The sequence below is a fragment of the Ranitomeya variabilis genome, chromosome 5, assembly GCF_051348905.1.
Source record: "Ranitomeya variabilis isolate aRanVar5 chromosome 5, aRanVar5.hap1, whole genome shotgun sequence".
Classification (NCBI taxonomy): Eukaryota; Metazoa; Chordata; class Amphibia; order Anura; family Dendrobatidae; genus Ranitomeya; species Ranitomeya variabilis.
Window position 1 is genome coordinate 83,099,182 of NC_135236.1, and position 12,938 is coordinate 83,112,119.

The 12,938-nt window shown below is 44.9% G+C and overlaps 1 protein-coding gene across 3 annotated transcripts in view; it reads right to left on the bottom strand.

Annotated features, from left to right (window-relative positions):
- The window catches only part of ZMIZ2 (zinc finger MIZ-type containing 2), a 58,485-nt gene that overhangs the window by 17,632 nt on the left and 27,915 nt on the right, over positions 1–12,938 (bottom strand). For all 3 annotated transcript variants that reach the window (XM_077262748.1, XM_077262747.1, XM_077262749.1), the window contains exons 3-14: positions 12,374–12,488; positions 11,958–12,163; positions 11,681–11,867; positions 10,774–11,037; positions 10,342–10,515; positions 7,094–7,168; positions 5,525–5,696; positions 5,298–5,439; positions 5,005–5,215; positions 3,782–3,887; positions 3,266–3,423; positions 3,038–3,105 (exon numbers count right to left, since the gene is read on the bottom strand). In XM_077262748.1, coding sequence (XP_077118863.1) covers positions 3,038–3,105; positions 3,266–3,423; positions 3,782–3,887; positions 5,005–5,215; positions 5,298–5,439; positions 5,525–5,696; positions 7,094–7,168; positions 10,342–10,515; positions 10,774–11,037; positions 11,681–11,867; positions 11,958–12,163; positions 12,374–12,488 — 1,878 coding nt within the window. The remainder of the gene's footprint in view (positions 1–3,037; positions 3,106–3,265; positions 3,424–3,781; positions 3,888–5,004; positions 5,216–5,297; positions 5,440–5,524; positions 5,697–7,093; positions 7,169–10,341; positions 10,516–10,773; positions 11,038–11,680; positions 11,868–11,957; positions 12,164–12,373; positions 12,489–12,938) is intronic.

The following is a 12,938-nucleotide window of genomic DNA, read 5'->3' on the forward strand; positions in this document are numbered from 1 at the left end:
CTCGGATTTTCAAAGAGGCCAAATTGTTGGTGCTCGTATGGCAGGTGCTAGTGTAACAGAAAGTGTCAAGAGGTACTGTCTCCAAAGTAATGACTGCGTTTGAAAGAGAAGGAAAAACGTCCGCAGCAAAGCACAGGTCCGGCCGAAAGTCAAAGTTGACAGAGAGACCGTCAGACTCTAAAGCGAATTGTGAGAGAGGATCGCAAGACCACGGCTCCGAAAATCACTGCTGAGCTCAAAGAACACCTACAGAACCCAGTTTCCACGAAAACTGTTCGTCAGGAGCTGCACAAATCTGGATCCCACAGAAGAGCTGCAATTAGAAAACCGCTGCTCTCAATGACAAATGTTTCCAAGCGTTTAGAGTGGTGTAGAAACCTCCAGAATCGGTCCCTCGAGCAGTGGACACATGTGATATTCTCAGACGAATCATCGTTTACCCTATTTCCGACCTCCGGCTGAGTGTACGTTTGGAGACAGCCGAAAGAAGCATTCCATCCAGACTGCCTTCTCCCAACCGTAAAACATGGCGGAGGTTCTGTGATGATATGGGTGCCATTTCGTGGAGATCCGCCGGGCCAATGATATCCCTTCATGGAAGAATTAACAGCCGAGATTATTTAGGCATTTTGGGCGACCAAGTGCATCCAATGGTTCAGGCACTGTTCCCGGAGGGGTACGCCATCTTTCAGGATGATAATGCACCAATTCATACAGCTAGAATCGTTAAAGCATGGCACGAGGAGCATTCTAATGAAGGTGAGCATCTCATCTGGCCCCCACAATCCCCAGACCTCAACATTATTGAGCATTTATGGTCGATTTTAGAGATTCAAGTTAGACGTCGATTTCCGCCGCCATCGTCGTTCAAAGAACTGGAGGGTGTTTTAACTGCAGAATGGGCTAAAATTCCTTTGGAAACAATTCACACCTTGTATGAATCCATACCTCGGAGAATTGAGGCTGTAATCGCCGCAAAGGTGGACCTACACCAGATTAAACTAACACTTGTTGATGTTTCCAGGTGTTTCCATTATTTTGTCCAACCCCTGTATGTATATGTACATGTATATATGTATATATCTATATGAGGCATCGTGATTACTCGCTAATCCTGCCCCCTGCACAGTAGCTCCGCCCCCCACCCCATCACCCCCCACAATCCCGCCCCCCCACCCCATCACCACCCACAATCCCGCCCCCACCCCTTTACCACGTAATCCCGCCCCCCACATTACCGCACATAATCCCACCCCCCCACATCACTCGCTAATCCCGCCCCCTGCACAGTAGCTCCGCCCCCACCACATAATCCCACCCCCACATCACCACACATAATCCCGCCCCACCACACAATCCCGCCCCCCACCACATTACCACACATAATCCCGCCCCCCCACCACATTACCACACATAATCCCGCCCCCCCACCACATTACCACACATAATCCCGCCCCCACCACATTACCACACATAATCCCGCCCCCCCACCACATTACCACACATAATCCCGCCCCCCCACCACATTACCACACATAATCCCGCCCCCCCACCACATTACCACACATAATCCCGCCCCCCCACCACATTACCACACATAATCCCGCCCCCCCACCACATTACCACACATAATCCCGCCCCCCCACCACATTACCACACATAATCCCGCCCCCCCACCACATTACCACACACAATCCCGTCCCCCACACATTAAATTGTACCTGGTAGAAGTCAAGGAAAGATCTTTGAAAATGATGAAAATGACTATACATTTAATTGTGTTAACAGAGAAATTTTTACTTAATGTTTCATTATGAAATTTGTTTAGATGATGGAATGAATAAAAAACGCACATCTTACTGAATCCAGTTTGTTTTTGATTTTACACTGTGAATAAAATGTATTTTTAGTATTATCCAGATTTTTAATGATTATTATTAACTTCATTTTAAGTTAATTTACCACCTGTGTAAGCGCTATTGAATATTGTCATTATTTACTTTAGTTTAATCACCAGCAGCGTTAATTAGATAGCAATGAGCGTGCCGAGCATTAGCTGGCTGGAAACATCTAGTATATATGTATATCTATCCAATTTATTGCAATGTGTTTCAGTGCAGGGCATACTCCTTCCACAGGCATAACAAACGAAATCCCTCAGCTAGAAGCTGATTCCTATTCTTTTAATGACGGAGGAAGGAGTAGGTTCTAGTCCAAAATGTGTTGCAATACATTGGATTTTTTAATTTTTATACTTATGGCCTGGATTAACCTTGGTCAGCGCAAGCGCCCGGGATCCACCAAATTCCTCTCTCCTAAACCCATTAAGTCCTTCCTCAATTTGGTGAGAACAGCGGCCAGGAGCAGCAGCCACGACTGGATAATAATCCAGAACTTCTTTTCCACCACTCTGGTCGGGTAAGTGATAGTGTTCAGCAAATGTGCTTGAATAAAGTGTTATCTTGGCATGCTCGGGTGCCAACAGCATCCTCGGCCTGATCGAATACTATTTTCGAGTTGCCACGGCTGTTCGAAAGCCGCCACACATGCAGGGCTGGCCTTTTTGTTAGGCGATCCCTGCATGTGTTGCATCTGTCGAACAGCCACACAATCTCTAACATAGTATTCGTGCACGCCGAAGACGCTCTTGTCAGCACCCGAGCATGCCAAGATAACACCTTAGGTCAACACTAATAAGAGACCAACCCTCCATGACAGATGTTCTCCCCAATACAGACACGTGAACGCTCATCCAACAGCTATCCGAGGTGCATGGCCACCTTAAGAGCTCCTTTGGTGATGCCCTTCACATGGCCAGAGAAAACGCCACCATTATGGCTGCGAAGATTCGCATTATGGAAATGTCCAATAAGATATAAGATCCTTGCAAACGACTTTTAAAACCACCAATTTGTAATCAATGGCATAAAAAAAAAAAAAAAAAAAAAAAAAAAAAAAGGTATTGAAAATGTTCATGCAGAATAGAAGACCGTTTTGTGGAAGGCGAGGATAGAAAAGCCGCGTCGGTGCCACTTACTTGCACACAGGACATCTCCACGTCCCACGTTCACAGTTCAGCTGCAGGTAGGATTCCAGATCAAAACACTGCAGAAAGGAGAGCAAAAATAAATTAAAAAATATATTATAGTCACAGAGGTGTGACTCTAGCCTTACAATTATATCCCAAATCTGGCAAGTGGTCAGCAAAAAATCAAGGCCATAAAAGCAAAATATAAAGACGGGAGAGGGAATATGGCAATATTACCTGGATGTGTCTACAATCGTGGCCCCTGGCAGGAAGTTGAATTCTTCGGAAGGTGATTGGACATTTTAGGGACACCTTAATAGCGGTCTGCTCCACCCCATCCTCACCGTTGGGCCCTGGTGTCCCAGGGATGCTGCCATTGCTGAAGTTCCTTTTAACTGTGGAAGAATTAAATATAATATGACCAAAGGAAGAATAATACAGGGTAAAAAATTAGTGAATGTGGATTTGGTTGACTATTCTGCACTGACATCCATATGATTAAAGCCGACAAAACGTCTCACATTGAAGATCCGATTTGCCGTTCATACAGCCGAGAAGGGACAAGTCGACCGCAGCTACCCGTGGATTAACCTCACTGAATGGGGCCACTCAAACTGCCAAATGAGGGTCAGCCTCAGATTTGGATTCCAGCGGAAAGAACATTTTGATTTTTCCACTCATCCATGCGAACATAGAGCAGGATCAAGGAGAGAAGGGTTTAAAGAAAGGCTCGACATGGAGCCACGAGCTTACTTTTCGTGATGCAATGTTCTGCGGGGAGCAGCCGCTTCTTTATCAAACCCTGGAGGACAGATCTGACAGATGGTCGGTGCACCAGTTGGAGGACAAAAAGATGAGACTGTAAAAGAAAAAAAAAAAATGCATGTTGTATAATCAAAAAAGTTTGTAGAAAATGTCTATAATATTTCTACACGTCTTCGTCACAATCACATGTCCATAAAGAATAGACGTGAGTGTTTACAGGGTCCCGCACCCCAATCTTCTACCCCAACTAGTAAAATCAGTGCATGGTTCCTAGGCCCTGAAAAGCCACCACCATTTTTGATCAGAGAAAAAAAAGGATCAGTGGTGATGGGATGATACAGGCACGTAGACAACTGGAGAGTCACAAGCTGCAGCCGGATCCACAGGTAAACAGCGTTCATTTGTTGTAAACCCTCTTGAACTCATCCTAATTTTCAGGTTGGAGTATAATCCTTTAATTATGGGAGTGGGTCGGTGAGACAACACCTTGTTAGAGTCGTGTCCAGCTGCTATGAGTGGTTTTGAGGGTGTTTATTAATTTACCGCAAGCGTTTCCAGCAAGTGAACCGCGCAGCTTTTATAACTTCTAAGTGTGTGGGTCCCGGGAGACCACTATCCAAGAGTGCATGTGTGCGAGCGGTCGGCTGGGCTTCAGCTAACGTCACTGCACAATCCGAACGTAGAGCGTAATGTTACTATTGATCAGCTGGACCCAGGCACTTTATCAGAGCACTGGATTTTACATCTTTGGCAATGCTAGAACAGCCGGTGATACGGTATCGAAAAATGAGTGCGGAGATCAGAAAAGGCATAGGCAAATTTGGGGTCTACATTAGTATATTCATGCTGGATATGCTTTATTATAGCTGCTGGCATAAGCCAGATATTAGATTAACAGCTGCAAAACATGCAGGGAAGAAAATGCAAACTCGAGTAACGAGCACACGCGCTCGTCACCATTAGCGGGGCTTGCTCGCTCGTCACCATTAGCGGGGCTTCTCGCTCGTCACCATTAGTGGGGCTTGCTCGCTCGTCACCATTAGCGGGGCTTGCTCGCTCGTCACCATTAGCGGGGCTTGCTCGCTCATCACCATTAGTGGGGCTTGCTCGCTCGTCACCATTAGCGGGGCTTGCTCGCTCACCACCATTAGCGGGGCTTTGCATACAGGCAGAATTATCTCCCGCTCCTGCCATCTCCAGACTGTACTTACACAGCAGCACGCACTGACGGTGATCTGGATGCTGTTGCGGCCAGCCTGGCACACCTGCTTCAGGTAAAGGGGTTTATGGGAAGTTTTGTTGTCCCCCCGCTCAATACTCAGTGGTGTGGAGTTCACGCTGACTTGTACTGAACATGGCCAATTTGTGTTCATCTGTCGATCCTCGTGGTGGTAACACTTAAATTGCAGCTCAAGGTCAGGCCTGGAAGCAAGAGGATAACGTGTGAGTACCAGTACAAGTCTCATATCCCCCCTCCATACCGCACAACATGGCTTGACCATACCTCATCATGAGGGTCTTATACACAGATTCCCGCAGGTGATAGACGTGGTTACTGACGGCTAAGTTGTGCTGCAATCTGAATGGTTCAAGAACGATCCCATCCCGTACTGGGAAGGTCAGTCTCAGCTCATCATTGGAGGCCCCTAAAGATAAAGGATAGGCGTCACGTAGTCATATATTACCTTTGAAAAAGTCCTCAATAGTGGCAATTGTAGGTCAAGGACTAACCTGTGGGGGACAGGTGCAAAGAGGCGTGAGAAGGTTTGACATCCGGCAGGAAAGGGGACTTCACATCTTGACCAGGTGACATATAGGGTGGAGCACTGCTCCCAGGAGTCATTGGCGGTGTAGGATTTCCCGGTAAGGGAGAGCTGGGATATCCAGGCATGGGGCGTCCTGGCTGTAAGACAAAATAATTGCTTAAAACGGGGATTTACGGTCACCCCAGGTTCCTCCAAACAGCCAATGATGGTGGGGGAAGTGCGAGATAAATAGAGGTCCTTGTCACACAAGAAACCACCCGAGTCCACCAGAATAAGACCCCTTCCTCCAAGAGATCCATAGGCCCTAGTATAGCGTAGGGACACAAGTGGTCCTCAGAGGAAAACCCCTATAAACTCATGATTAAAGGGGAATTTAAAAACCAGCCGAGCACACTGCTCATCTTCCTCAGTCAGTTCCATAGACAAAGAATGGAGGTGATGCATTCAAGAACCCAATATCCAGGATCCAAAGCCCCATACTCGGGATCACTGGAGGTCCCGGTGGACGGATCGCTCTGAATACAGAATAACCATTAAAGAGGTTCCCGGAGGCTCCATTTCTGTATTTCCCAGACATACTGGGAGTTTACTAATGTAAGGATCACAAGCGTTCATGTGGGGATGCAACCATTAGGCGAGGGCTCCACAGGAACACAGGGGTCAGAATTATGGTAAACCTGCAGCATTACCACAATTAGTGACCTCCATGTTTCCGTACGGTGAGAAAAGTTGCACAGCAACCACAAAAAAAAATAAAAATTCCACAATGGTTGTCAGTTGTGCACATAAGCCACGTTAAAGGGAGTCTGTCAGCACAAAATGACAGGCGCTCGTGCACACATGGCCACGGTTCGGTGCAATCCTATTTGTTTTGTCCATCTCTGCCGCCTCTTCCATGATGGACAGCTCTGGCTTCATGGGAGACAGAAGAAAGCAGAGATGGATGAAAAACAAGCAGGTGGGACGGTGCATTAAACTGTCCGGCCAAGCCAGGCGCTCATTCAGATGTCAGATTTTCTTGTGTACATTCTGATCACGGTGTGGTAGGAATACATAGAAAAAAAAAAATGTCTCCATCCTGACAGTCTGAAAATCCAACTGCACTTGGATGCCATCAGAGTGTGGTCCCATTTATTTCACGGACCCATAGACTTACATTGCAGATTTTGATCCAACCCTCAGATCAAAATCAGACACATCTACGTGATTTTCCACGTACTGATTGGTCTGCAAAAAACAACATGTGCAAGGCCCCATTGACCATGACAGGTACAAGTGCCATCTGTGAAAATCACTTATCGCACTGGTCCGCAAAGATCGCACGTCTGAATGAGCCTCATAAAGGTGCAATGAGTCCCTGAGCTTTGTTTGAACAGTCAATTTGTTTGACTCCCTTTAAAAAGGAAATATTAGGAGGTTTCTGATGGGTCATACAATTCTACCGCTCAGTCAGATAGATCGGTTTGCTAGATCCGTTTCCTTTGGGTGGGGCATGTCCGAACACTCTACCCTGTCAGTTTCTTATTATACTTACCCCGCTCATAGTCTGATTATATGCAAAGTTTCCACCATTGAAGTTATTGCTCTGTCCGTTGTATTGATCTGTGAGCTAAAAAGAAAAGAAAACAAAACAAAAACAGAACCTTATAGATGAGGACAGATTTCTAAATGATAGAAAACAACATCAACTAATCTTAAAGTGACGGTGACATCCCCCCACAACGAAGGCGCCGATCTATGGCCGCCTCTAGGTAGCGCTCCTTCGCCATTGATTAGACCTTATAAGATGTGAGCAAGGAACATACAAGAGAACGGCTTCTGTGAGGAGCGACGGATAGGAACTTTCCACTGTAGGAAACAAGACGACTAATAATAAACGTGTAAGTCGCTGTTATAAGGGCCACTTCCTTTTTCGTTAACCAGCTCTGTTCCGTACAATATACGACTATACAGCTCCGATGTCCTTGAAGGAATTGATGAGGAGAATAGAAAGCAAAACCGTACATGGGGCCAATCTATAACACAAAAACGGGCTGTCGGCCACAGCAACCAATCACAGCACAGATTTAATTTCTCAAAAGCACAATAGGAAAAGTAACCTGTGCTGTGATTGGTTGCTAAAGGCAACGAGGTCTGCTTCCCTGTTACTCAGTTTTGCTCAGTCAGACCCAGATTATAAGCTGTCCCCTGAAAGAGGTCTGCATTTATGAAGTAAACCATACTGGAGATTTAGTAAACCTGACTGTTGGCCATAGCAACCAATCACAACACCGCTTTCATTTTATGAAGAAATCAGAACTGAAAGCCAGGTTCCAATTCCGATCCGTTCATAAATCTCCTCCGATATGGTTTCTTGTACGATTTGCAGTTATAGCACAGAGAACAGTTGATATTTTGAGTCTCATTGAGCAAAACTGTTTCACAGAGAAGCCGTCCTTGTCACGCGCAGTGACAAATCAGAGCTCAGCTTACATTTCTTAAACTGCTGTGGTAAAACGAAAGCTGCGTTGTGATTGGTGGCTGTGGGCAACATGCGGTAGTTTTTTTCTATTATAGAGTTTCAATATAGTGATGAGCGAATGTGTTTGGTAAAGGCGTTGTCAGCATGCTCGGGTGCTAACCGAGTGACTTCAGTGTGCTCGAATAGTATGTCCGCGTCGCCGCGGGGACTCAAACATGCTATTCGAGCACGTGGAAGACACTCGGTTAGCACCCGAGCATGGATAGCAACTTATCCGAGCACGTTCGCTCAGCACTAGTGACAACCCCTTCTTAGGGTACCGTCACACAGTGGCATTTTCATCGCTACGACGGCACGATTTGTGACGTTCCAGCGATGCATTTACGATATCGTTGTGTCTGACACGCTACTGCGATCCGGATCCCCGCTGAGAATCGTACGTCGTAGCAGATCGTTTGAAACTTTCTTTCGTCGTCTAGTGTCCCGCTGTGGCGGCATGATTGCATCGTGTGACACAGGTTGTATACGATGTGCGCACAGTAACCAACGGCTTCTACATCGCAAATACGTCATGAAATTATCGCTCCAGCGCTGTGTATTGCAACGTGTGACCGCAGTCTACGACGCTGGAGCGATAATTATACGACGCTGCTACGTCACAAATCGTGCCGTCGTAGCGATGAAAATGCCACTGTGTGACGGTACCCTTAAATATGAACAGTTCCCCAGTGTGGGAGAAAAACAAACAAAACAACAGCCACCACCAGCACCATTGATGGTCGATGACAAGTCTCTTGAGGCTTGCAGGCCCTATAGCTATTCCATGGCCACTAATTGCTACCCATTAGTGCCCGCTAATTGGCTGCAGGGCTTACATGACATAAGTCATGAGAGCATCAGGAGACCCAGCAGTAACATCCCGGGAATGGTGCGGAATATATTTAATTTAAGAGGTTACGTTTCTCCTGGTGTAGAGTGACAAGCCAGGCCTGACATGCCACTTTAAGGAGACTTATAGGCAATGTATGCTCCTCCAGGAAATTAAATATTCAGAGGGGACGAGGACTAGAACCCCAGCCCTACCTATTGGATGGCACTATAGCTCTACTCCTCATCCTCTCTGAACAAGCAATTTGCACATTTTACTTTACACAGGGAAACCTAGTATTTAAGAAGGGGGTTTCCAAAGTAGTAGACAAATCCTTTAACCCTATATCACTTAATCCAATTAAAAAGAGTATTTGATGCCAAAATCCCTCATCAATACATATTCAGTGAAGAACAAGTGTAAAATTACTTACCGATCGCAGTCTTCCCCAGTTTCCAGCGATTTTCTGGTCCTCTTCAGGACCAGGTGACCACAGTTCTGCTCCGCTGGCTCACACAGCATCTTCAGTGTGGACCAAAGCTACTTTCTCAATGTAAACTGAGCTCAATGTGAGGGTAATGTTGGGAAATCATCTACAGGTCCACACACAAGTCACTGTGTGACCGCGAAGCACTGTCACCTGGGCCAGAAGAGGACTGGAGCATCACCGGAAACCAGAGAAAATGGAGATGGGCAAGGCTTTAAAGATGGCCACAATCTAACGTGCCTAATCATTAACAATCGTCAGCCCCCTTAGTTTTGTATTTGGAAAAACTCATGAAACGCATACTGGCTAACAAGATCCAGAATGGCCCAGGGATTTATAGATATTGAACTGCTATTTGTGTTTTTTTTTTCCCCTGAAATGTCATGGAGGAAAAATCACAAGCTTGTCCCTGTGGGCTGGGAACTGCAAGGAGCTGAACCTAACGATGAGGCACCCTCAAACACTAATTGGGCTTATGGTGGATATCCCAATCAACTGCAGTTTGAACATACTCAGAAAGTCAGATAAATCCAAGCTTATAAAAAAAAAATTAAATAAAAGGGCGCTCAATGGGGATCCCAAGCAATAAAAACTACTCGCCTGTCAAAATTAAAAAAATAAATAAATAATTGTAATAAAAATATAATACAACAATCTTTTATGCTGTTCTGTGACAGCTTGATCAACAGTACATTGGCTCTAACCCAAGACATTGGACTAACGATAATTCTTACTAGACATACAGCCACCATAAAACATTCATGCGCTTAGGAAAAGCCGAATATTCTAGTTGCAATATAAAAAAACAAAAAAAACAAATAAACACTGGAATAGAAAATAAAAAAATAAAACAAATAACTGGCTATCGAGAAATATTTTCTTTTTAGAAATAAATAAATAATAATAATAATAATAATAATAATAATAATAATAATAATAATAAATAATAAATAGAATATCACCCACCTTATAAAAATGGCCTCCAGGACCTGCCTGGGTTATGTACTGCGACATATTCTGCTGTACACGATGCCCAGGATAGGAAGGGGATGGGGCGGATTGTTGGGGTGCAGATGGGGCATACTGACCCCCGTGGGGCGGATACTGGCCGCCCTGAATGTACTGTTGAGGTGCATAACCCTAAGGAGAGGTGAATAAAAAAGGAATACTTACAAAAACGTTGCACAAGTAACAGATTAATCTGCTAGCTGCAAAACCCAAAATAAAATTAATGTAAACGTTTTATTATAAGTCATAAACTTGTAACTCAGCAGGACCGAACTTCTGATATTTTGCACTAAACGTCAGTGCTTGGGGTACATACAACTCAAACAACCTTCACAAGTCGCACAATGAAAGGGACTTTGCGCCTGTTACACATTAGCGCTGGGTGCTCACCTCATTGGAGTAGGTCCTTTTTACTGCTTGACGTGGCATCTGCTGGCCTTGGAGCTGTCCAGGGTAGCCATGAGGTGGTATCCTTTGACCAGTATATACTGGGTTCATACTTGGAGCTCTGGCTGAATTCATGCTCATCTGAGCCATTCCCGCAGGTGTCATGACTGACCCCATACCTGCAGAGGTCATTCCACCCTGAATAGAGGGTCCCCGGGGACCAGAGTGAGGCATGTACTGGCCACCAAAATTATGAGTAGGTCCCACCTACATAAAACAAACAAACAAACAAAAAAAATTATATATATATATATATATATATATATATATATATATATATATATATATATATATATATATAATATTTGTGATAGTCTCACACAAATCTAATGACGTCAGAGGATCATTTTGACGTTTCCCCCCCCCCCCTTTAGAGGCGCTGTCTCAACTTGTCTTGAGCGCACCGCTCCCCTGCCTGCCAGTTTCCAGATTACTGACAACTGTGCGCCCCTGCTTGACTGACCGTTGGGACCACAGGCATTGTTGTCGCTGGGCTAGACGGTGTGCTCTCTTGATGCTGCAAGCACAGGCAGCTTTGCCTCCAAAGAAGCGCCACTGAATTGACAAGATTGTGAAGTAACAGTGCGCTCGTTGCAACGATCTGATCAGCTTCAGCGCAGCGCTTACAAGCTCTATTAAACAGAGCTTGTAAGCACATCACACAGTCTTTCAGCGGCGGCCAGTAAACAGTATAACAAGTTACAAAATTGTTGGCTTTTTACAAGGGCTTTGCAATTAAAGAACATGACAATAATCCTTTAAAGAAAGGGATCAATAAAATGTAACCGGTATTGCAAGATACTTTGTGCATTTTAGAAGCAATCTGACTCGCAGTCTGACAACAACTCACCCCACCATATTGATTCATCTCCTGGGTCTGCTTCTCCTGGAGGGCAGCCACTGTCGCGGTCGCAGTCGCTGTGGCCGTTGCGGCAGCCACTGCTGCAGCAGCTGCTGCCTGAGTGAAGTCTGTGGGACCGCGTCCTGAATGCTGAGCCATGCCCATCCCACCGCCAGCTGTTGGGCCGCCGGGGTAACTAGGTGGAAATAAAAAAAAAATATTACTATAATTTGGACGGTTGCACCAACACCTCCCCCCTATAATCGTAGATGCACAGATCCGTTACCTGTTGCTATAGGCAGAGCCTCCCGGATACCCCCCACGTCCATACATGTTTTGTGGCAGGTAACCCTTTCCGGCTCCACTTTCCGGAAACCCTTGCTGACTAATAAACTGAGGGCTTCCCATCCCTCCACCGTTGCCAGCCAGACCTGGCATGACTCCGCCTCCTGTGGGGCCACCGCTGGGCACCATGGGATTTCCAAGACCCTCCTAAAAATAAAAAAAAAATAAAAAATTGATATAGGCAATAAATTCAAGTGTCATTCGTGTTAGTCCAAAATTAATCAATATTGAAAATAGGGATGGAGAAAAAATTGAATAAAAGGGGCGGGTGCAGAAAGGGTTAACCAAAGCGATGCCGGAGGGGTGTATAGCAGGGGGGGGGGGGGGGGGGAGAAAGAGTGACGTCATGCGCGTTACCTGGCTCTGCGACGTGTTGCTCAAACCCCAGACGGTGGTTACTACGGAGAGCGATCCTGCTGGCTGATTGGTGTTTGGTTGCCAGGGAACAGAGTCGTATGCAAATGAACCATCACTGTTTAGGGGGGGCAGAGGCGGGAGTTAGCGGCGTGTGCACGAACCATATGAGAAATGTTTAGATACATCGGATACGGGAGGTACAGAAACAGGAGATTATGCAGAGATCATTTACACCTTAACCGATGCGGGAAAAATTCTATGCAACTATTAATTCAGGGAATCGGCATGCCAAACCAAAAACGCGCCTTTTATCATAGAGATTAAATATTTAAAAAAAAAAAAAAAAAAAAAAAAAAAATTATATATAAAAATATATTATAATATAGAATTATAATAATATAAAATAATTTTTATTAAAAAAAAAAAAAAAATTATATATATATATATATATATATATATATATATATATATATATATATATATATATATATTTTTTTTTTTTTTTTTTTTATTTAGTAAAAAGTGTATTTTATATTATAATTCTATAATATATTTATATATGTTT